At 45.4% G+C, this 23,496-nt stretch overlaps 1 protein-coding gene across 8 annotated transcripts; it reads right to left on the reverse strand.

Moving 5' to 3' along the window:
* Positions 1-517: 517 nt before the first annotated feature.
* KIF22 (kinesin family member 22) lies at positions 518-13,534 on the reverse strand. Of its 8 annotated transcripts, XM_010598511.3 has the most exons (14): positions 13,111-13,502; positions 8,821-9,016; positions 6,150-6,277; positions 5,906-6,060; positions 5,469-5,678; positions 5,159-5,389; positions 4,870-5,023; positions 4,628-4,763; positions 3,107-3,275; positions 2,439-2,607; positions 2,018-2,085; positions 898-1,110; positions 735-794; positions 518-643 (listed from the first exon to the last, which is right to left on the reverse strand). In XM_010598511.3, the coding sequence occupies exons 1-14, from the start codon at positions 13,166-13,168 to the stop codon at positions 596-598; spliced, it is 1,995 nt and encodes a 664-aa protein (XP_010596813.1). In that variant the 5' UTR covers positions 13,169-13,502; the 3' UTR covers positions 518-595. The 8 variants fall into 8 exon arrangements, with proteins under 8 accessions (XP_010596813.1, XP_064151900.1, XP_064151898.1 ...); XM_064295830.1 differs by lacking the exon at positions 13,111-13,502 and having other exon boundaries at positions 8,821-9,472; XM_064295828.1 differs by lacking the exon at positions 13,111-13,502 and having other exon boundaries at positions 4,870-5,389; positions 8,821-9,476.
* Between the last annotated feature and the right edge of the window lie 9,962 nt (positions 13,535-23,496).

Consider the following 23,496-nt stretch of genomic DNA (forward strand, 5'->3'; position numbering starts at 1 on the left):
ACTTTGGCGGGAGGAGGGACAGGGGAGCCACCCAGCAGCCCGAGCCGCCCCAAGCGCGAGACCCCTGAGACGGCCGCTGATTGGCTGCTGATGGCGCAGGTGGTGGGCGCGCGGGAGACAGGGCGGCTGCTCCTCTCTTCCCCACTTCAACGATTCCACCCCCCACCTCCCTCCGCCAGCGGCCGTTATTTCGCGCGCACGCGCACAAAACCGCTGTCGTTGCTGAGCGGGAATGGGGGCGCGCGCGCTGGGGGTACGGATGGGGCGGGGCTAAATCCTAAGCGCGTACCCGCCTAACGGTCGTCTTCCTCGAGCGTTCGCTTTTTGTTTCCTTTAGGCCACCGTCCCTTTCCCCCTCCCCATTTCTGTCGTTTATTTACTATCTTTCGTCCTGGTTAGTGTCTTCCCAAAGATGGCGCCCAAAGAAGTTCGCTGGCAGAGCTCGCGGCGGATTCCAAGGGCGGTTTTACCCCCATCTTCTCTCCCTTCTCCCGCAGTCCCAAGAATCAGGCTGAAGCACCGGAATAAAAACTGTATTTACACAACAGGCTGTCATACAAGGATTAAACAAACAGGTAGTGAGTACAGACGACAGTCAAGAGGGGCCGCAGCGCTGGCCCGCGGCGAGGCCCAGGATGTTCGCCTGCAAGACAGGGGGTAAGGGGAGAGCAACGTTAGAGCTGGGGCGGGGGGCCCGGGCCAGGGCGCGGAGAGGAGGCAGGGCGCGACCTCACCTTTAGGAATGACTCCATCTGTTTCCCGGAGATGCCCTCGACGCGTTCCAGGTCCTCCACCTGGTGGGACAGACAGCAGCCGTGGGGACAGGGTCCAGGGGCGCCGGACTCTCCCCTTCCCGGCTCTGGCCGGATGCCAGTGCTGCCCTCCCTGAGCCCTTACCTGGCTGAAGGGGCCGTGGAGCTCCCTCCAGCCCACGATGAGCTGGGCCTTCTTCTGGCCGATGCGCTGCAGGCTGCGGAGATCCCGGGCTGAACCTTTGTTCAGCAGGTCCAAGATTTTTTGGCGCCCATGGGCCAGCAGCTCTGGGCTAATCTGTGGCTCCCAGCAGTCCTCAGCTTTCTCCTCAGGTTCAGAGGCATCCAGGGACTCCAGCTATGAGGTTAGGAGGAGGTGAGTGACAGAAATGGCAGTTTGCTCTCCAGCCCAAGGAAGCCATGCCCTTTGGACTGTTCTGTCAAGACTAGGAGCCTGGTGGCAGTTATCTGTCTTTAAAAAAATCTTTTTTCCTGGTCATTCTCTGGGCTAATTCTCATTTCATCTAACTCGGGAAAGCGATAGTACTGGTACCTATCTCAGAGTTGTGAAGATTCAACAAGTAGTGAGTGTAAAGTACATAGTAAGCTTTTGAATCTAGTCGCCTCCTTATTGGAAAAAGGGAAGAATAAGCTCTCCTTCACCCTTGGGAAAGCACACGGAGAAGGTGCCTACAGCCCCCTGCATATCATCTCAGTGTATGGGTAGTTTTAGTGCAGTTTCGGAAACCCTGGTGGCGTAGTGGTTAAGTGCTACGGCTGCTAACCAAAGGTTCAGCAGTTCAAATCTGCCAGGCGCTGCTTGGAAATCCCATGGGGCACTTCTACTATGTCCTATAGGGTCGCTATGAGCCGAAATCGACTCAACGGTACTGGGTGTTTTTAGTGTAGTTTCATTTCTTGGATGCTTAGCTCGTGATTCCCTAAGGGTACTTTTAAGTTTGTAGAGATGAGGTCTAGACATTGTACTTGGTAAATAGCTACTGAGAGTGAGAGCCTTCAGAAAAAAAGGAAAGTAACAGGTGATGGACACCCACTGTGGGCTAGGTACCTCTGTAGCATTGCGTTTCATTTTAAATGCCCTGTGAGATACCATCCCCGCATTCAGAGAGTAAACAAGTTTTAAGATTTGTAAATAGCTGGTTATGTATCAGCCAGGTCTTATAACTCCAAGGTTAGTGCTCTTCCCACCAAAACTCACTACCCTTTAACAGAACTGGAGGTTCGAAGCCTCTAGTTACACTCACCTTCCTCTTCCGGCCTTTCTTTTTCAGGATATGGATCTCGGTATTTGGGGATGCTGCCTGCTCCTGCACTGAAAGCAGGAATTAGAAATTGGAGTCAGTTTTCACCCTCCGTGGTAGCCACTTGGTTCTCCCATTTCTGATTCCCTAGCTCCTCACCACCCTGAGTTCATCTCTTTTGTTGTCTCCACATTATACCTGTAGTTCATAGTATTCTCAGTTGGTCTTGTATTATAATCAATGATATATTTGTCTGAATTAAACACCCCAGAGGGCAGAGCACCCACCCAACTCTGCTTCAGATCCTCCCTGAAGCTGGCATGTGTTGGAGAACACAAGTGACATTTGTTGAGAAGTCCCTGACACTTCCTTCCTTTTGGGATCCTGGTTATCTGGGCCCCCCGGCCCCCAGAGCCATACGTACGCAGTTGTAGGGGCATCACCACAGCTTTTTTCAGGGGCTTAGCCACAGGGGCTGTGCGGTGGGCAAGGGGTCGGAGCATTGTGGGAGAACAATTCTCCTTCTCCTTCAGGTCCGCAGCCTCCTGGGCCAGCACTTTGGCCTCCAGTTCCTTTTGTTTCACTTTAAGCCTCTGTTGGAAAGGACCAGGGAGAGGTGTGACCCAGACTCAGCTCCAGGGAAGCTTGAAGGAGAGTGTGAGGGACCTGAGCCCCTAGAGGGCAGGGCTAGGACCAATGGGAGAAAGTACCAGGAGACATGGGAGCCAATATAATCAGGGCTTTCTAATGATCAGGGATGCCCAGGGATGGAGCAAGGCACTTTGTGAAATGTTGAAGGGAAGGACTGTTCAAGCAAGCTCCTGATTTAACCTAAGCTGAGATTTAGGAAATGACATCTAACATTCCTTCTACCTGGATATTTTTCTCTCGTTGCCTCTTATCTGATCTTAATCATCTTCCAAGGTTCGGCCTTGTTAAGGACATTCAAACAGAAGCTGGAAAATTGAGGGATTCTAGTGTTGGGTAAAAATTGGATCTAGTCCAGGCTTTGAGTATCCTTCTCTACCTGAAGATTCTAGGATTGCTTCTCAAGACCAGGAAGAATCCCAGCTCCACCTCCCGAACACTTACCTCAATCTCCAAGTCTTTCTCCTCCACTGTCTTCATGAGCACCATTCGCTCTCGCCTTGGGGTGCTCAGCAGAGGGGTCCCCTGGCTCCCCTGGGAGCCCAGCAGACGGTCCAAGCTTAGGAGGCGCTCCAGCATGGCTGGGTCTATGTTGCTTAGCTTCTGTAGGGGGCTGAGCAGACGGAAGAGGTTACTCCCCACCTGCCTCCTCTCATCACATCTTGGTTCATCATCTGGGTCCAGAACCCTGATGCTAACCTGCTCAGCAACCCGGAGCAAGTCATCCAACCTTTCTGGGTGTAGTGTCTTCATCAATTGAGTGAGGATTGAGCACCACCTGTCTTAGTAACCTCTGAGGGATGTCAGGAGATCAGATGAGAACAGGCATTTAATGAACACCTGAGTGTCAGGTATTAGGTATCCAAGACATTGCCATGTTTTGGAGGCATGGTCTAACAAGGGACATAAGAGACCATAAGGAAACAGCAACGGCTGTCCATTTGAAGGAAGTCAGGGAAAGCTTCACAGAGACTTTGAAAGCCACTGAAGTCCTCAAGCACCAAACCTTTATCCTGTGGGCAGCAGGAAAGGCCTGTTCAGAGTTCTGATTTAACCCGAACTGGTTTTTAACATGTGGCAATGCCTAACATTTGTTTCTTCTGCCTAGAATTTTCTCATCTCACATGTGATCCCGAGTATCTTTCAAAGTCAGTTTGATGCCACCTTTGCCATGATGCCCAGCTGATTGTGTGTCTTTCTTACTACACTGTGAGCAACTCGAGGGCAGAGACTGTCCTGTTCTTTATGTGCAAATGCCTGGGGGCAGGATCAGAAAATACGTGATGAACGCTGGAAGTAATTGTTTCCTTCCTGGCTCTCACAGAACAAGCAGTGATTCCTTATTGCATTCTGTACCATCTACTAATGTCTGCATCTTACTTCCCCCCACTCAAGAGTGAGCCCACCGGAAGTCAGAGTCTTTCTAGGTCTGATGCGCCTCATCCCTGAGCTTCTCCATCCTCAGAGTGCCTATCTGTCAGAGCTTGCCTGTTCACACAGAATATAGACGTGTGTGTGTTTCTCTGAGTTTGTGCACACTGCTGACAGTTGGCTTGGGAAGGACAAGATTGAGAAGAGGAGTCATGAGTGAGTAAGCAACTTTCTGTAGCTTCCTTCCCCCAACAACAGTGCCCCGGGGCAGGGTGTGCACTAATTTTTGGCCACCTCAGGTCACCTCTGTTCAGCGTCTTAGGACCTGTACAGTTTAGAGAGGCTTTACATGGGCTAGGGGTTACAACACAAAGTTAGAACTGCAACTCGCTCCTTGGAAGTCCCCAGGCAGCAGCACCAATCTTAAATCACCTCAGTGAATTCAAGAGATTAAGGTTTTAAGTGAATTCAATGGAAGAGAACAAGTTCACAGTAATCTAGCATAAGGCTCCATCAGGCTAAATCCACTGCTGCTCTGCACCAAACCCAGACAGTAGGCAAGGTGACACACCCAGGGCCCTCCTCTCTACTCACCTGAGTTTCTGGGTGTCAGAGGCTGAAGCTGCTAGGGACTCAGGGCTCCCAATTTCCTCTTCTTCAGGTCCACGGGCTCTCTTTGCCTCTGTTGGGCCTAGTGGTTCTTTCTGAGACAATCTAACAGGTGCCAAAACTAGGGGAAGGTGGGGTTGTCAGCCTCTGCTGATGCTTGGTGGCCTCGGCAAGCTCCCCAATTGTTCAGGCCTGGCCTTTCCACCCCGGCCTTCCCCAGTTCTCACCGTGAGGCTGCAGGCTCTCGTTGGTAAAGGGCCGGTTGATCACCTCTTTGGACCTTGCTGCAAAGTTGAGTGCAGTGACTGTGTCTAGGTAGAAGCGTCTTTCAGGGGCAATGTTGGCAATGAGAATGCTGTGGGCTGAGCCACCCAGGGAGTCCTGAGGGATGGGGATTGGGCAGGGTGGATGGGTGAGAGCCAAACTTCCCATTCCTTGGCTTTTGTCTCCAACACCCCAGCAGGCCCCAGAACCACCTTTTTTTAGCCCCTTTAACCATGAGATGGGTGGCCTGACCTGCAACAGGCGAGTAAGCTTGCTGTCCCGGTAAGGTACGCGAGGGAGGCCCTGGTTCAGCGCATCTACCACCTTGCCCAGTACAAAGAGGGAGGTGTTGATGGCTCCACTCTCCTTCAGCCGCAGGCCCTTGTTGCCTGTGCGCCGGTTGTCCTCTGAGCCAGCCAGGTCAATCAGGTAGAGTTTTCCCTCCCGCTGGCGAAATGGGGCCAGCCGTTCCCGCTGATCTACCTGGGGTAAGAGCAAGGGCCTCAGGCTCAGCTCAGGCTCCGGGGGCACGCAGGTTCTCATACCTGTCAAGGAGCCTCACCTTGACCAGGAGCACAGCATGACTGCGAGAGGAACGCTGGTTGAGCCGGGTGGCTCCTACGGTCCGATTTCGACTGGCTGGCAGAAAGTGCCGCTCAAAATCAGCAAAGCCAGTGATGGGCTTCTGTGTGAGGCCTGGAATCAGGATGTTTCCCCGACAGTCTTCGCGGATCACCAGATCTCCTGATGCAGGGTCTAAGAGGTCTAGTACCTGTTTGGGCAGTGAGAGGTGGGGCCGATTCCCCAGATATATGCATCTTACTTCCTGGGTACCAGTCTCATTTTCTCTCATCAGATCTTAGAGTTGTACCATCTGCTACCCCAGCCTGTCTTTGCAGGTCTCACCTTCCCTCCTTGCTAGAGCAGAGCCTCATGTTCTACACCTGGGCCTTACTTTGACCCTTTGTCTCTTCCTCCCGAACCAGAGCGTGGCCTCACCTTTTCCTGGTAGATCTCTAAGTAGGACATAGTAACGGAGAGGGCCCATGGGCGGCCCTCAGCACCCTCCTCCCTTGTGAGCTGCAGGAGGTCCATGAGAGCCCGAGGGATCACCCCAGGCTGCTCTGGGCTGCCCAGCATTGTGTGCGTTTTCCCTGGGGGAAGAGTAGAGAAAGTGAGGAGATTTTCCCACTGCCTTCCCTAGCCTTTTCTAATGCATAGCTGGTCCCGTCTGCTCCCTCACCTGCCCCTGTGGGCCCATACGCAAGCACACTGGCATTCTGTCCTTCCAGCAAGTGTCTTAGGATGGGCTGCACTGAACCAGCATAGATGTCCTGCTGGGAGCTCCTCTCCCCATAGAAGGCATCAAACCTGCAGGCAGGATTAAACAAGAGAATTAGCAGAGCGTTCCATTCTTACCCAGACCTAAAGGCTAATACTGGCCTTGAATTTAAAAGCAAGGTCTCATCGCTCTTCCTGCACAAAGACCTTAGAAGTACCCACTGAATACCTACTCTGTCGCAGTCTCTGCATTGGTGCCAGGGATAGAGTGGTGAATCTGTATCCTGCTCCAGGGAGTTTTGCAGTTTGGTGAATGGATACTTATACTTTGCTATGATTCAGGAAACAAAGATGAAAACATGCTAGGAGTGACTGATTCTGCTTAAGGGAAAAGAAAGATTCGGGATGGCTTTCATAAGCTAAATGCATGTACCGGGCTCAGCTCAATGCCTTGCACCCAGTAAACAATTCATGTTAGGTGAACTGGGCCTTGAAAGAGGAAGGATGATTTTGCCAGTGAGAAGGGAAAGAAGAAGAGTCTAGGTGTAAGGAATAGCACATAGATAAGATATGATGTGAATGGGCAGGACTTCCCCAACTGCAGCATATATAGAAAGTACTATGTACTTGTAAATCATGATGGGGTAAATGGAGGCTGCTGCTTTTGACAGATGAGATTTAATACATCTGTAGCCTATTCACTGAACTCTAGTGGAGAAGCTGGAGTTTATTCCAGTTCAAACCCCTGAAGAGAATGTGCATTTCCACCTCAGAGATACAGAATCAGAATCTACATTTTAACAAGATCCCCAGGTGATTCTTGCATGTAATAAATCTGGAGAACCACTGCTCTACTAGTGGTTCTCAGAATTGGTCCCTAACCAGAAGTCTGTGGCTTAGACAGCAGCAGGGAGTTTAGTGTAGGTGGAATGTAGCATGTGTTGGGGGATGAGGTTGGAAAGAAACAGAAGACAGACTGTCAAGGGCTTAGAATAGGGGTGAGCAAACTTTTTCTGTAAAGAGCCAGATAGTAAATATTTTAGGCTTTGTGAGTCATATGGTTCCTGTCACAAATGCTCAGCTCTGCCATTGTAGTTAGAAAGCAGCCATGTGAAATAAATGAGTGTGGCTATGTTCCAATAAAACTTTATAAAAACAGACTGCTGGTCAGATTTAACCTGTGGACCAGTTTGCTACCCCCGGTCTACTGCGGTGCAATGGATTGCTTTTATATGGCCTTTCTTGCCATGGTCTTGTAACTCCCACCAAATGAGCGGGACTAGTCGAATAAGGTGCTGGTGGCCCACCAAGGGGATTGGACAGCTTGCTAATAATAGTGCATGGCACCCCTGTGAGGGTGGAATCATGCAAATAAGGTATATAGAATCCTAACAAGGGGATTGATCAGTTTTGCCATCCTGCTAGGCTTAAAATGAGCCATCCTGGAGGTGGAAAGGGGGGACCTCACTACCACCAAGAAAGAAGAGCCAGGAATGGGATGTGTCCTTTGGACCTGGGGTCCTGCACTGGGAATTTTCTAGACCCAGAGAGAAAGCTGTAACACTGGAGACAGCACAATATGGTGAGAAGCAGTGGCAGAGAAATGGTGGCAGCAGAACTGGGAGACTGGTATGAGACAGCACAGTGGGCTTCCCGGCCCATGGAGCAAGGCAGTTACAATGGGTGTGCCGACCCATGGACTGAGAGCCAACAGCCTTTGGGCAGGAGGATTCCTGGTGCAGTGAGGTGCCTCCAGGCATTTATTGGCAGAACTGAAGAGCTTGTAACACCTGACTAAGCAGGGAGAGGCCAGGCCGAGGGGCCAAGGAGCCAAGGGAGAGAAGCCTGCCCATGGGCACTGCTGAAAAGCTGTGTTGACCGAAGAACTATATCCTGAGTCATTCCTGATCCTGAATTGTAATCTGTTACTTCCCTAATAAACCCCACAGCTGTGAGCATTGTCTGTGAGTTCTGTCTGGTCACTGCAATGAATTACTGAACCTAGCAGAGAAGTAGAGTGCCGTGGGCAGGATGGCTAGTGTTAGAATTGGTGAAAAGGTTGGAAAGAGGCATGTCTAACCTCCACCTCATAGGAATCAGCTTTGGGCTGATGGTGGTGGTGATTCTTCCCCTCATGAAGTTAGAGGACGTCAGATGACACTGTGCTGTCATTTTTACACCTATAGTGACAGGCCTTTAAAGTAGCTGCCCTTGCAAGTTCTGTCCCCAAACCTGGGTAGTCTTCTTTGACACCACTCAGATATAGCCTGGGTTGACTGCCTGGTGTGTTTTGCTCCTAACTCTTCCCATATCCCCTAGATCCCACCTGGGGATCCCCTGCTCATCTTCACTGCTCTTTCTCCCCTTCGTACCTGTCTCCTTCATGAGACTGGGAGCAAGAATGTGTCTGAATCAGCCTCCAGTCTCTCCTCACAGTATCCTAGAGCATACCTGGCACAGTGGGCAGCATGAGCATTTCCTGAGTGAACAAATGAAAGTGGTAGGGAACAAAGCTGTGCTAAGGCAGAGTCAAGGATCCTGGGGATGCAGGTCGGAGGCACTGTCTGGGCAAGTGATACTGTGAGCATGCCTAGGAAAGAGAAATGGTGGGGGAAGAGTGGACTGAATCCTACTGGTATTTGAGAGTCTCCTGGTGGTTCCTCCAGTTGGAAATCTCCAGAGAGCAGCTGTCCAGGCCTCGGACACAGGGGGTATCATTTGCTCCAGCTATCCCGTCCACAAATGGCCGCAGTCGCACAGCCACCCTGACTCGAGCTGGAGGCGGGCGTCGGCCAGCCCTCACCTTGCTTAGCAGACAGCGACTGGCTCCTGGAGGAGAGAAGAGAAGTTTTAGACGTGAAGTATGGTGGTGGCACAGAGGAAGCAGGGACCAGCTTTGGTGAGAAGTAAGGATAGGGTGTCTTAGAGAAGGATGTGCTTGATTTAGCTGCACCATGAAGGACAGAGGAGCTTGCGAGGCATTCCAGGCAGAAGGACTGCACATGCAAAGGCACTGAGTGAAAGCGTGGCTCCTTTGGAGAACCAGTGAGGCAGGAGGCAGGACTGTGTGTGTTTTGTTAGGGAAGGTGAGCAGGGAAGGGCAGGATGGAACGAACAGATGAATCGAATACATGGTCCCAGGCAGAGTACAGTGGGGGGTTTTGCCTTAGTTTCCTTGCCTGTAAAATGGGGTGGACCTTGGAATTAAAAGAAGTGACAAGTGAAGTGCCAACACAATGACCAGCACAATAGAAGGTAGGTATGTTATTCAAGGTAAGACAGCCTGGATTCAAATCCCAGCTCTGCCGCATACCACTAACTAAATAACCTCGGGGAATTATTTTCCATCCCTGTGCCTCAATTTCCTCGTCTGTAAAATGGGCATAAATAAAAATACCTACTCATTGGGTTGTTAGGAGAATAAACAAGGTAATTCATGTCAAGTGTTTAGAATAGCATCTAGTACTTGGTAAAAGTGCAGTAAATATTGTGTTTTATATTCACCTCCGTTTCCAGATAAGGAAACCTCGGTATAGAGGCTTTAGCTAACTTGCCCATGGTCAACAGCTAGTTAGTAACAGAACTTCAAATGAAGGTCTAACCCCAAAGTCCATGATAGGAATCCGCAGGCCTCCTCATCTCGGCATTCTCAATGACTCTGGAGTCAGAGACAAGTTCCATCTACTAGCTGTGTGACCTTGGGAAGGCTACTTCTGCTCTCCAAGCCTCTGTTTCTCTTTATAAAAATAATAACAGTGTTGAATCCTCACATGTAAGATTGTGAGGATTCAAAAAATAATATACATACAATGTTTAGCAGAGTGTCTGGCCAGGAGTGCTCAATAAACTGTTGGCTATTATCATTGTACCTCTTCTCTTGCTACTTTCTGCGACTTGCTCCTGCCCCAGCAGTCAGTGGAGTCCCCAGTGACCTGTTATGGATTGTGTTGTGTCCCCCCAAAATGTGTTTTAAATCCCAAACCCTATACCGGTGAGCCCTGGTGGCACAATGGTTAAGCGCTCAACTGCTAACCAAGAGGTCAGTGGTTTGAACCCGCTCTGCAGGAGAAAGATGTGGCAGTCTGCTTCCATAAAGATCACAGCCTCGGAAATGCCATGGGGCAGTTCTATTCTGTCCCGTAGGGTGGCTGAGAGTTGAATAGTTGAATGAATTGGTGGCAATGGGTTCGTTTTGGTTTTTACGTCTTTCTAAAAAAGCTAGGCTACACTTAAACATGTGTAAATGAATAGGGGGTCCACAGGCTCCAGCCTGGCAACAGGTTTCAGGGAGTGAGCATGATGCAATTGTACACATTCAATGAGATCCCAATGACTAAAGGAGTCTGAACCTTGGAGCGCTCTTTTTGGGGCCTTCCAGGATTGGTGTGAAAATCCACAGGAGAGGGCGCAGCATGTCCCTGGGGACAATGGAAGCCTTGTGCTGCCTGGCCTCTCCCAGACCGTGCCTGATGGATCTATACACTTGTAGCCTTTCTGGTTATAATAAATGCATAGCTGTAAGTATAGGTAATAGTCTCCTTGAATTTTGTGAGCTGTTACAGAGAATTAACAAACCCACAGAGGGCAATGAGCCAGCAGGGGCTGGCAGCACAGGGTCAATTTGTGTAGACCCAGCTCTGGGGGCTGTTGCTCAGGGAAAGGCTGCGCGGGCAGTCGAAGAAGGATGGAGTCCTTCTAACTCGTGACCTAGTCCTAGGCCAGCTGTTCTGAAGTGCAAGGAGTTCTGCCATCTCATGAGCCTATTCCTGGTCCCCAATGACCTGGCCCCCAGGTGGCCAGGGATGTTTTTACTTGGCTCAGGGTGGTCGGGGGTAAGGTCTGACCTAACTCTGGGTGGTTAGGGTCAGAAAGAGGAAGTACCAGGTGAAGTGGCTGGCATGAGGTATGGAGATGTGGCAAGGTGAGGCTTGGATCCACTTCCAGCTGGGAATTGGATTTAGGCTGATCCTTGCCATGCAGTTAGTGATAAAGGTAGAATGTGCCTTCCTTGCCCCTTTTGTAGTGCAATTAAGAGTCCTCATAGAACATAAAACATTGGCTTGTTTACTTCCAGTTTTCATCATAAAAGTGGCTCTTTGCCATTCTGCCCCAGAGCTGACAGTCCAGGGGAGAAGGGAGGGAGAGGCACATGTAAACAGCTGCGTACAGTACAAGAATCTATTCCTTTCATCATAAAAGCAAACTTGAGGTCGGGAGAAGCTTGGCAATGATTTCTAATCCCCCCCCCCCCACACAATTCTCAAGTTTCATTCAGCTTAACTTTTACTTCTCTCTTCATTGATGAAGAAATTAAGCCAAAGATAGTATCTTTGCCCTGTTTACATCATTAATAAGAAATCACTTGGTGGTCTTTTCTTCCCCACCAAGACCTGGCAAACTCCTATCCAACCTTTGATACCTACCTCAAATATCGCTTCTTTAAGTCCTCCCAGAATCTCCAAGGGTTGACTTCAGAGTCTACATTTCTTATAGCAGATTTTACATTATCTCCTATTGTGTTTCATCATACCTATTTATGTGGATATAAGCTCCTCTTAGGGCAGAGATAATTTTCATTCTGACATTTTTATGATATCTACTATGTGCCAGACACGATGATCTTGGAGGAGTGAAAGGAGTATCTGCTCAGGCAGAAGGAATAGTATGTGCTTGGAAAGAATGGTTAAGAGCAGAAGCTCTAGAGTCAGATCGCCCAAGTGCAAAATCAGGCCCCGTCATTTAGTAGCTATGGTAACTTTGGTCAAGCTATTTAACCATGCCGCAGTTTCCTTATCTGTAAAACAGGCACAATAATAGTAAGCAACCAGGGCTTTGAACCAGGTCATTTTGGTTCCATCCCCAGATATACTGAATGAGAATCTACATGTTTAAACAAGATTCTTATTTATGCGTAAGAAATCACCTGGGGATCTTGTTAAAATGTAGATTCTGATTCAGTATATCTGGGGTAGAAAGACAAATTCTCAGCAGATGGTCAAACCCGGACGAATCAGTTCGAAGCCCTGTAACCAATTGGTAGCACCGTGTGGCAACTAAATGATTCATCATCACAAAGCGCTTACAACTGTGCCTGGCACATACTAAGGGCTCAAAACGTGTTACACATTCTCCTAAATATCTTTTGTTTCCCCACAAGGCCTAACAAACAGTAAATACATAAACAAATTACTATGGTATCCACCACCAATGCTGACCAAAATTCAGAGACTAGGGTAGGAGGGGAGACGTGCATGTAAACAAACAGATTCTGAGTGTCCCATCAGCCCTTCCAAGCCGCAGATAGTATTCACTTTTCATGGCTACAGTGAAAGGAAACAACAGTCCCTGTATTTCCCTTTTCTGTGGTCTCAGCGCATCTTAATTTTTGTCATCATAAAAAGCTGTCAACTCGTACCCAGCTGCTGGCCCGTCTGATCCTCAGCCTGCCCTCCTGCACCTCTCAGGTATCTCCCCGCACTCAAGCACCATGTCATAAACAGAACCCTTTCCCCAGAACACGCGTCCAGCTCCCATCTTTCTGTCCTTAGGTTTGAGTGCTAGCCACTTTTCGCTGCTTACTCAAGTAATCTCCTGAGGTGAGGTTACTGTCCCCATTTTACAGGCGAAAAAACTGAAACTCAGAAAGGAAAAGTGCAAGGGGTTCAAACGAAGGGCTTGTGCCGGAACCTGGTCTCAACCCGGGTCAAATGACCCAAACCGAGCGCGGGAAACAAGAAAGGAGAACGAGGTGGGTTGACCAGTTCCGGATCCCCAAGCTCCCACCTTCCCCCCCACCCGCCGCTCCATTCCGCCCTGGCACCATTCCTGCGGACAACTCTCTAATTCCGGACTAGACTCCGTCGCATTTCCTCGCAAAGCTCCAGACTTCGGTTCTCCACCCGACCCAGGCCGAAACCCATTACCTGAAGTCGCTGCCGCCATCTCGCGTCGTCTCCGCTGCGCCCGGAGCCCAGCGTCCATTCCACCCCCTTCTTTGGCCCGCCTTTCCCATTCGAATTTCCCGAAGCCCCGCCCCTCTCCTAGGAACCACCAATCACGGCTACTTGCCGCCGGAAGCTCCTGCGTGTGGCTGGAGACTATACCGCCCTCTAGGGTTCGCCGCCGGGTCCTACAATGAGCACGCTTGTAGATTCTAGACCTCCCAGCCGTTGACGTCGGTTCCTGCGCTCCGGCGCCAACCCGGGCGTCTGGCGTTGGCGACAGTGGCCTTTGGGGGAGCTGCTGAGCGACGCCCGACACAGGGCTCCCTTTAGCTTCAGGCTTATGGATTTCGAGGCGTAGATTTGAGTAAATGCTGACCTTTCGCCTGATTTTTCGTTCCAAATAGTTACAAATTTTGGTACCAACGAAGCCGACAGAGATTTAAGGCACCTAATCGATTCATCCAATAATTTCCCTGAGCTGAGTACAGTTTTCACTAAAATAAGTGGCAGAAGCAGTGTTTATATGAATAAAGAAGAGGTTGCCTGGAAGTCAGTTTATTCTAAACGTGATCTTCACTTTCAGGTTCTTGCTTCATAAATTGCTTCCAGCTTCATAAATTGCTTCCAGCGTCTGTGGGGTGGCCCTCGGTTTGTGGATTGCGGAACTTGACTTTAGTGTCAGTCAATGGTGCTTTAACGTGTGTTCAGTTCTATAAAATTCTGAAACACACGAGTCCAAGGCCATCAAGGACATCATACATGTAGAAAGCAAGAGATCATTAAAAAGACAGGTGAGAAAGAAAAGACCTAAATGGATGTCAAAAGAGACTCTGAAACTTGCTCTTGAATGTTGAGTAGCTAAAGCAAAAGGAAAAAATGATGAAGTAAAAGAGCAGAACAGAAGATTTCAAAGGGTGGCTCAAGAAGACAAAGTAAAGTATTATGATGACATGTGCAAAAACTTGGAGATAGAAAACCAAAGGCTCAGCATTTCTCAAGCTGAAAGAACTGAAGAAAAAAATCAAGCCTCTAGTTATGATACTGAAGGATTCTACAGGGAAAATATTAGACGACGCAGGAAGCATCAAAAGAAGACGGAAAGAATACACAGAGTCACTATGCCAAAAAGAATTGAGCGCTGTTCAAGCATTTCAGGAGGTAACATATGATCAGGAACCAATAGCACTGAAGGAAGAAGTCCAAACTGCTCTGAAGGCATTGACAAAAACAAGCCTTAGGGAATTGACAGAATAGCAATTGAGATGTTTCAACTAATGGATGTAGCACTGGAAGCGCTCACTCGTCTATGCCAAGAAATTTGGAAGACGGCTACCTGTCCAACTGATTGGAAGAGATCCATATTTATGCCTAGTCCCAAGAAAGGTGATCCAACAGAATGGGGAAATTATCAAACAATATCATTAATATCACATACAACCAAAATTTTGCTGAAGATCATTCAAAAGTGGCTGTAGCAGTATATTAACAGGGAACTGCCAGAAATTCAAGCCAGGTTTAGAGGAGAACATGGAACCAAGGATGTCATTGCTGTTGTCAGATGGATCCTGGCTGAAAACAGAGAATACCAGAAAGATGTTTACATGTGTTTTATTGACTATGCAAAGGCACTCAACTATGTGGATCATAACAAATTATGGATAACATTGCAGAGACTGGGAATTCCAGAACACTTAATTGTGCTCACAAGGAATCCATACATGGATCAAGAGGCAGTCATTTGAACAGAAAAAGGGGATACTGCATGATTTAAAGTCAAGAAAGGTGTGCGTCAGGGTTATATCCTTTCACCATAACTATTCAATCTGTATGCTGAGGAAATAATCCGAGAAGCTGGACTATACGAAGAATAATGGGGCACCAGGATTGAAGGAGGACTCATTAACAACCCGCATTATGCAGATGACACAACCTTGCTTGCTGAAAGTGAAGAGGACTTGAAGCACTTACTGATGAAGGTCAAAGACCACAGCCTGCAGTACGGATTACATCTCAACTTAAAGAAAACAAAAATCCTCACAAATGAACCAATAAACAACATCATGATAAACAGAGAAAAGATTGAGGTTGTCAAGGATTTCATTTAATTGGAGCCACAATCAACACCCATGGAAGCAGCAGTCAAGAAATCAGAAGACACATTGCACTGGGCAAATCTGCTGAAAAGACCTCTTTGAAGTGTTGAAAAGCAAAGATGTCACCTTGAAGATTAAGCTGAACCTGATCCCAGCCATGGTGTTGTCAATCGCCTCATATGCATGCGAAAACTGGACAGTGAATAAGGAAGACTGGAGAAGAATTGACACCTTTGAATTGTGGTGCTGGCGGAGAATATTGACTGCCAAAGAACGAACAAATCTGTCGTGGAAGAAATGCAGCCAGAATGATCCTTAAAAGCAAGGATGGCATACTCTTCAGACAGGGCTCAGACTGGACAATGGGATAGAAAAAGAAGCTGCTGAAGAATGAGTTTTTGGATGAAGTAGACACTTGAGACTATGTTGGTTGGCATCTGCTATTTGGAGGGGAGATGAGAGGGAAGAGGGGGTTAGAAGCTGGCGGAATGGACACAAAAAGAGAGTGCAGGGAAGGAGCGGGCTGTCTCATTAGGGGGAGAGCAATTAGGTGTACGTAGCAAAGTGTATATACATTTTTGTATGAAAGACTGACTTGTTTTGTAAACTTTCACGTAAGGCACAATAAAAATTAAAAAAAAAAAATTCCTTCAGTAATCTCCCATCACCAAGAGCACATAGGCCAGATCCTTTAATATGGCATACGGTGCCTTATGTAAACCGATACCTGTTACCTCCTCTCCACCCTTGGCAGCCACACACCACTTCCCCATCATACTTTATGCCTCATACGAACTGAAGCACTAGCAATTTCCAGAACATGACAACCTCTTTTGCCTTCTGGGTTTTGCTTTCTTCTTGGAACACCCATTTCCTCCTGTCTCTCTCTTGTCCTACCACCCACCCATCTAACTGTTACACTTGCCTCCAGCCTCAGCTTCTTTGAGCAGCTTTCCCTGATCACTACTAATTTTAGCCCATTACCATAACCTACTGAAAAAATTCCCTCTTCTCACTGAATTTTAATAGACTATCATACAACCTCCCTCACTAAATGGTGAGGATATAGTCAGTATGTCCTTTGTGTCTGACCACCATTGTAACTCCAGTGCCTCATACAGTCGCTGATACACAACAGGGGCTCAATAAATATTTGAATAAATAAATGAATTAAAAGCAAAAAAAAAGCAAGGATGGCAAGGCTACGTCTCACATACTTTGGACATGTTATCAGGAGGGTCAGTCCCTGGAGAAGGACAGCATGCTTGGTAAAGTGGAGGGTCAGTGAAAAAGAAGGAGACCCTCAGCTAGATGGATTGACATAGTGGCTGCAACAATTGGCTCGAGCATAGCAACGACTGTGAGCATGGCACAGGACTGGACAATGTTTCCTTCTGTTGTGCATAGGGTCGCTATGAACTGGAACTGACTCAATGGTCCCTAAAAACAACAACATCTACTTTACCAAGCATGATGTCCTTATCCAGGGACCGATTCCTCCTTATAACGTGTCCAAAGTATGTGAGACGTAGTCTCGCCACCCTTGCTTCTAAGGAGCATTGTGGTCTTACTTCTTCTAGGACAGATTTGTATGCTCTTTTGGCAGTCCATAGTGTATTCGATATTCTTCGCCAACACCACAGTTTAAAGACATCATTTCTTCTTTGGTCTTCCTTATTTATTGTCCAGCTTTTGCACACATATGAGGCAATTGGAAACACCATCGCTTGGATCAGGTGCACCTTAGTCTTCAAGGTGGTCCTGTCTAATCTTTGTGTGAAGGGTCAACCTCAGAAGTGACTTCATCACTGAGCTAAAAGGGTGTCCAGGAGTCATACTCTTGGGGTTTCTCCAGTTTCTGTCAGGCCAGTAAGTCTGGTCTTTTTGGGTGTGTGTGTGTGCGCGTGTGTGTGTGAGTTAGAATTTTGTTCTACATTTTTCTCTAGCTCTGTCTGGGACCGTCTATTGTGACCCCTGTCAGAGCAGTTGGTGGTGGTAACTGGGCACCATCTAGTTGTGCTGGACTCAGTCTGGTGGAGGCAGTGGTAGTGGTAGTTGTGGTCCATTAGTCCTTTGGACTAATCTTTCCTTTGTGTCTTTGGTTTTCTTCATTCTCCCTTGCTCCAGACGGGGTGAGATCAGTCAAGTATCTTAGATGACCCCAGACTATGAGCAGTTATTCTATATGAATATAGGGAAACCATTGTGATTCCAGAAAAAGCAAATGGCTCAAAGAAGCTGGGTACAATGAGGCTTATAAAGAGAAGAGGAGGGAGAAATGTAGAAGATCAACCATTGGCTGATCTTAATGTGATTGGCTTAACCTTGCCTTCCCCCATTGACTGAGGTCAACTGCCATCAAGTTACTTCCGGCCTGGCTGGTAATAATCTGGCCCTCCACCCCCTGCAAGGATCACTGGTGGTGCAGTTGTTAAAGAACTTGGCTGCTAACTGATGGTGGTTCCAACCCACCAGCCGCTCCCTGGGAGAAGATGTGGCAATCTACTTCCATAAATATTTACAGCCTTGGAAACCCTACAGGGTCGCTATGACTCAATGCCATTGGATTTATTTTTTTTTGACCCAGCTGCAGCCATGAGGCTTTTTGAGATTTAAATTAGGAGGCAAAGGTTTGACAACTATCCCTTTCTAGCAGGATAAGACAAGTTCACATTGCTGTAGAGCAGTTTCTGGCAGGCTTTGGCAGTTTGGGTCAGGCTTTTTATGGTTATTATTTGGTTTCGTAGATAAGAAAAACCTTAAAATCAAAGTGAGATGTCTGCTATTAATTTTCCTTTCTGACACTAGGAATAAATTTAACCAAGGATGTGAAAGACTTGTACACTGAACACGATAAAACATTGTTGAAAGACATTAAAAACACCTTGTTCAGGGGCCTGAGGGAGGGGGATGGAGGTTATTGCTCAAAGGGTACTGAGTTTCAGATTGGGGGGATAAAACTCAAGTGTGCCAGTCACTGTCCTAGGTGACTGAGGTTTTTTAAGTGTATAATACAACTGAAGATAAGTTTTATTATGCCTAGTACTATCAGGATACATAGGAAGAATATTACTATCTCTTGCAGTAGTGATCTAGCCCAGGTATTTATTCTGATGGTAACCAACCAAATAAATCTGGTGTTTGTATGGGTGTTACAGTGTGTAACCAAGTAGCTTGGTGTCTAATTCTATGTGTAGCCTGTTCTGCATCTCTTGTGTTATTTATCCAAATGCAACAAGAGGTATTTGCTACAGCACAGACTACACTTTCTTGGGCTAATAAAAAACTAAGGTTGTTTTGTTATCTCATGTCACCTTTACTAATGAGGTCAGAGATTAGTGTTATGTTTTTATCTCATTAGCAACTTCACCTGTTATTTGTCCCATGATGATTGATAAAGTTCTTAAAGTTTTTTTTTCTTTTCTGAGGTTTGAGGTTCAAAAGGACACCCAAAGGCTATGGCCTGTGTGCGTTAGCCTAACCTCCATGAAAGCCAGAAATCTGGATTCCAGGAGAATTACAATTCTTTTATCATTCTTTCTTTTGGATCATAATCTTGTTATAAAATCTTTGATCAAAAATGCTCAATAAATGGTAATTGGGCACCATCTGGTTTTTAAGATACCAGGCACCATACAGCCAACTAGCAGGTAGAATATAAACACTAAAAATAATATTAGGCCAGTTGTCCAAAATAACCTGTGAAACCATGACCCTAAGGTCTTTGAACCAAGGAAAGAAATCTTCTGAGGCGTTTGTTTATACACAAGCAGCATCAGTAATGGATTTTCATATGTCTCGGCAGCTACTACATTTTGCAAAACCTCAGATTGAGTATTAGTATAAACACAGCAAAAATATGTCTATTAAGGCACAAACTGTTCCTCAAGAGAATGAATAGGAAATCTAATGTTGTTCTATTTTATGGAATCATAGCTCAAACTTTAGACACTTACCTGGTTATGATAGTTATAACTTTGCTAAGTTTACCAACAAGAACTTCTAATTTAAGAGTTTCAATATCTAAACCTATTAGTTAGATAGTTTAGGAGAAAGGAAAATGGTTTCTTATATCCAGAAAGTAGGACCTTAAGACATCAGCAATGTTCCCATGTTAAATCCATAGTTCTTTTTTTGTTTACTCAGTCTTAAATGGAGTTAATTTCTGTTCGATGTGATCCTGGGTCAGTCACAGTCTGTGAACCCATCAGCTTCTGCATAGGAGTTCTGGAAATTTTGTTCAGTCTAGTTGCAGCCCTTTTCGCAAGTTCGATATAGTCCATTTTTTTGATCAAAAGTTTTCAGCAAATCAGCAAAGTAAAAACTTATCTGTGGATGACAAAACTTAATATGGCCATCATTAATTTATATAAATAATACTCTTATAGTGAAAGACCTGATAGAAATTGATTATAAGCATAACATAAATGCCAAATAAAATCAATTAAAAAAAACTTTAGATAAAAAAATTTCTAAATATAACCATGAACCATATTTTAAGGAGTTTCAGTTACAATACATAATGATATTGATACATAATACCATATAGTCAGAATATACTAAGATTACCAAATCTCTAAATACCTGAATAGTAATTAAAAAAAAATTCATAGGTAAGTGTGAATTCCCAATCAAACCATTGGCTTTGATAAAGTTGGAAACAAGTTAGCAATTAAGAAATAATAATATTATCATATAATATGTGTTTGCTATATAATATTAGGCAAAAACACAAGAGGAAATACTAACATATAAAATTTTAATCCAAAGACAATCAGGCATTTCTCTTGATTTTGACAACACATTTCATGTAATTTATTAAATAAAACTTTTTAGCACTTTTTCCTTATAGAAATTTTTCTTGTGGCTTTCCATGAAGTTTCAAAGTTGTTAGGAGTTTATTATATGTCACTGAGAAATAATATTTAAGTTATCTAACCAAAAATCTTAACGATAAAAACCTTAGATTTTTTAAATTTTCCTAAAGCCATATGGCTTGATTTTCAACTCAAGATTCTTAGTCTAATGAGAGACCGAACATTTGTCTTTGAGGCAGGTAACACAAAGAAAAAATTAACCCTTTAACTCAGAAACCAAATAAAATTTTGTTATTTTAACAGCAAGACACCCAATTCTTTGTTTTATATTTTATTTAGTGTTAAAACTCCTAAAAATCTCATAAATTAAACCATTAAACTTTAGTCAGACAGATAAAACTTTTGACCATATCAAATGTATTTCTTTTTAATAAACCTCTTAAACATTGTCTTTGTTGCTTACCCCTTATAGTACATTCTTTTAAAATGGCAAAGATGAACACACTCATTAGCAGACTTACATATATGTGTACATATATATATACACACATATCCTTTCTCTTGTGACATAAAACAAAACTATATAAGCTTAAATTATGACAAATATCTATTAACTCAATTTAACATCAATAAAAAACAAACAAAAAAAATCAATAAGTTACCTAAATGCTGCAGCTGTTTTTGAATGATCTTCAGCAAAATTTTGCTTGTGTATGATATTAACGATATTGTTCTATAATTTCCACATTCGGTTGGATCACCCTTCTTGGGGATAGGCATAAATATGGATCTCTTCCAGTCAGTTGGCCAGGAAGCTGTCTTCCATATTTCTTGGCATAGACAAGTGAACACCTCCAGCACTGCATCTGCTTGTTGAAACATCTCAGTTGATATTCCATCAATTCCTGGAGCCTTGTTTTTCACCAATGCCTTCAGAGCAGCTTGGACTTCTTCCTTCAGTACCATTGGTTCCCGATCATATGCCACCTCTTGAAATGGTTGAATATCGACTACTTCTTTTTGGTATAATGACTCCATGTGTTCCTTCCATCTTCTTTTGACGCTTCCTGCATCGTTTAATATTTTCCCCATGGAATCCTTCACTATTGCAACTCCAAGCTTGAATTTTTTCTTCAGTTCTTTCAGCTTGAGAAATGTCGAGTGTGTTCTTCCCTTTTGGTTTTCCATCTCCAGCTCTGTGCACATGTCATTGTAATACTTTACTTTGTCTTCTCGAGAGGCCCTTTAAAATCTTCTCTTCAGTTCTTTTACTTCATCAATTCTTCCTTTTGCTTTAGCTGCTCAAAGCTCAAGAGCAAGTTTCAGAGTCTCCTCTGACATCCATCTTGGTCTTTTCTTTCTTTTCTGCCTTTTCAGTGACCTCTTGCTTTCTTCATGGATGATGTCCTTGATGTCACTCCACAACTCATCTGGTCTTTTGTCACTAGTGTTCAAAGCGTCAAATCTATTCTTCAGATGGTCTCTAAAATCAGGTGAGATATACTCAAGGTCATATTTTGGCTGTCATGGACTTCCTCTGATTTTCTTCAGTTTCAGCTTGAACTTGCATATGCGCAATTGATGGTCTGTTCCACAGTCGGCCCCTGGCCTTGTTCTGACTGATGATATTGAGCTTTTCCATTGTCTCTTTCCACAGATGTAGTCAGTTTGATTTCTGTGTGTTCCATCTGGCGAGGTCCATGTGTATAGTCGCCGTTTATATTGGTGAAAGAAGGTATTTGCAATGAAGAAGTCGTTGGTCTTGCAAAATTCTATCGTTCAATCTCTGGCATTGTTTCTATCACCAAGGCCATATTTTCCAACTACTACTGATCCTTCTTCTTTGTTTCCAACTTTTGCATTCCAGTCTCCAGTAATTATCAATGTATCTTGACTGCATGTTCAATCAATTTCAGACTGTAGCAGCTGATAAAATTCAAAAACGGCTGCAGCAGAATATCAACAGGGAACTGCCAGAAATTCAGGCTGGTTTCAGAAGAGGACATGGAACCAGGGATATCATTGCTGATGTCAGACGGATCTTGGCTGGAAGCAGAGAATACTGGAACGATGTTTACCTGTGTTTTATTGACTATGCAAAGGCATTTGACTGTGTGGATCATAACAAACTATGGATAACACTGCGAAGAATGGGAATTCCAGAACACTTGATTGTGCTCATGAGGAACCTTTACATGGATCAAGAGACAGTTGTTCAGACAGAACAAGGGGATACTGATTGGTTTAAAGTCAGGAAAGGTGTGCGTCAGGGTTGTATTCTATCACCATACCTATTTAATCTGTATGCTGAACAAATAATCCGAGAAGCTGGACTATATGAAGAAGAACGGGGCATCAGGATTGGAGGAAGACTCATTAACAACCTGCGTTATGCAGATGAAACAACCTTGCTTGCTGAAAGTGAAGAGGGCTTGAAGCACTTACTAATGAAGGTCAAAGACCACAGCCTTCAGTGTGGATTACACCTAAAAGAAAACAAAAATCCTCACAACTGGACCAATGAGCAACATCATGATAAACAGAGAAAAGACTGAAGTTGTCAAGGATTTCATTTTACTTGGATCCACAATCAACAGCCATGGAGGCAGCAGCCAAGAAATCAAAAGATGCATTGCATTGGGCAAATCTGCTGCAAAGGACCTCTTCAAAGTGTTGAAGAACAAAGATGTCATCCTGAAGACTAAGGTGTGCCTGACTCAAACCATGGTATTTTCAATCACATCATATGCATGTGAAAGCTGGACAACGAATAAGGAAGACCGAAGAAGAGTTGACGCCTTTGAATTGTGATGTTGGCGAAGAATATTGAATATACCATGGACTGCCATAAGAACGAACAAATCTGTTTTGGAAGAAGTGCGGCCAGAATGCTCCTTAGAGGCAAGGATGGGGAGATTGGGTCTTACATACTTTGGACATGCTGTCAGGAGGGATGAGTCCCTGGAGAAGGACATCATGCTTGGCAGAGTGCAGGGTCAGCGGAAAAAAGGAAGACCCTCAACAAGGTGGATTGACACAGTGGCTGCAACAACGAGCTCAAGCATAACAATGATTGTAAGGATGGCGCAGGACCGGGCAATGTTTCATTCTGTTGAGCATGAGTCAGAGCTGACTCCATGGCACCTAATTACAACAACAACGTACCATAAAACGTAACTGTTGTTGAAAGTCTGTTTAAACCTTCTAAGTATGAGACTGTTTTGACTACCATGGCGGTATAATAAATTCTAAAATCAGGTAATATGAGGCCTTCCACTTTGTTCTTCTTCAGTTATGTTTTACTTATCTGGGACCTCTTCGCTTTTTGATTTGTTTCTCCACCTCATTAAAAAATGCCGTTGGAATTTGGATCAGGATTGCATTGTTTCTGTAGATCACCTTGGGTAGAATTGACATTTTCACAATGTTGAGTCTTGAGCAAGGTGTATTTTTCC

Source organism: Loxodonta africana, chromosome 12 (assembly GCF_030014295.1).
Source record: "Loxodonta africana isolate mLoxAfr1 chromosome 12, mLoxAfr1.hap2, whole genome shotgun sequence".
Lineage (NCBI taxonomy): Eukaryota > Metazoa > Chordata > Mammalia > Proboscidea > Elephantidae > Loxodonta > Loxodonta africana.

Bases quoted from the DNA above. Each gene is read 5' to 3' on its own strand.
- KIF22 (XM_064295824.1), bottom strand. From the start codon at position 9,320: ATGTATTCGATTCATCTGTTCGTTCCATCCTGCCCTTCCCTGCTCACC. The intron at 3,276-4,627 runs GTGAGTAGAGAG...CCGTCTGCTCAG, and splicing joins TCTGACACCCAGAAACTCAG to CCCCCTACAGAAGCTAAGCA. The intron at 2,086-2,438 runs GTACGTATGGCT...TCCTGCTTTCAG, and splicing joins GGTGATGCCCCTACAACTGC to TGCAGGAGCAGGCAGCATCC.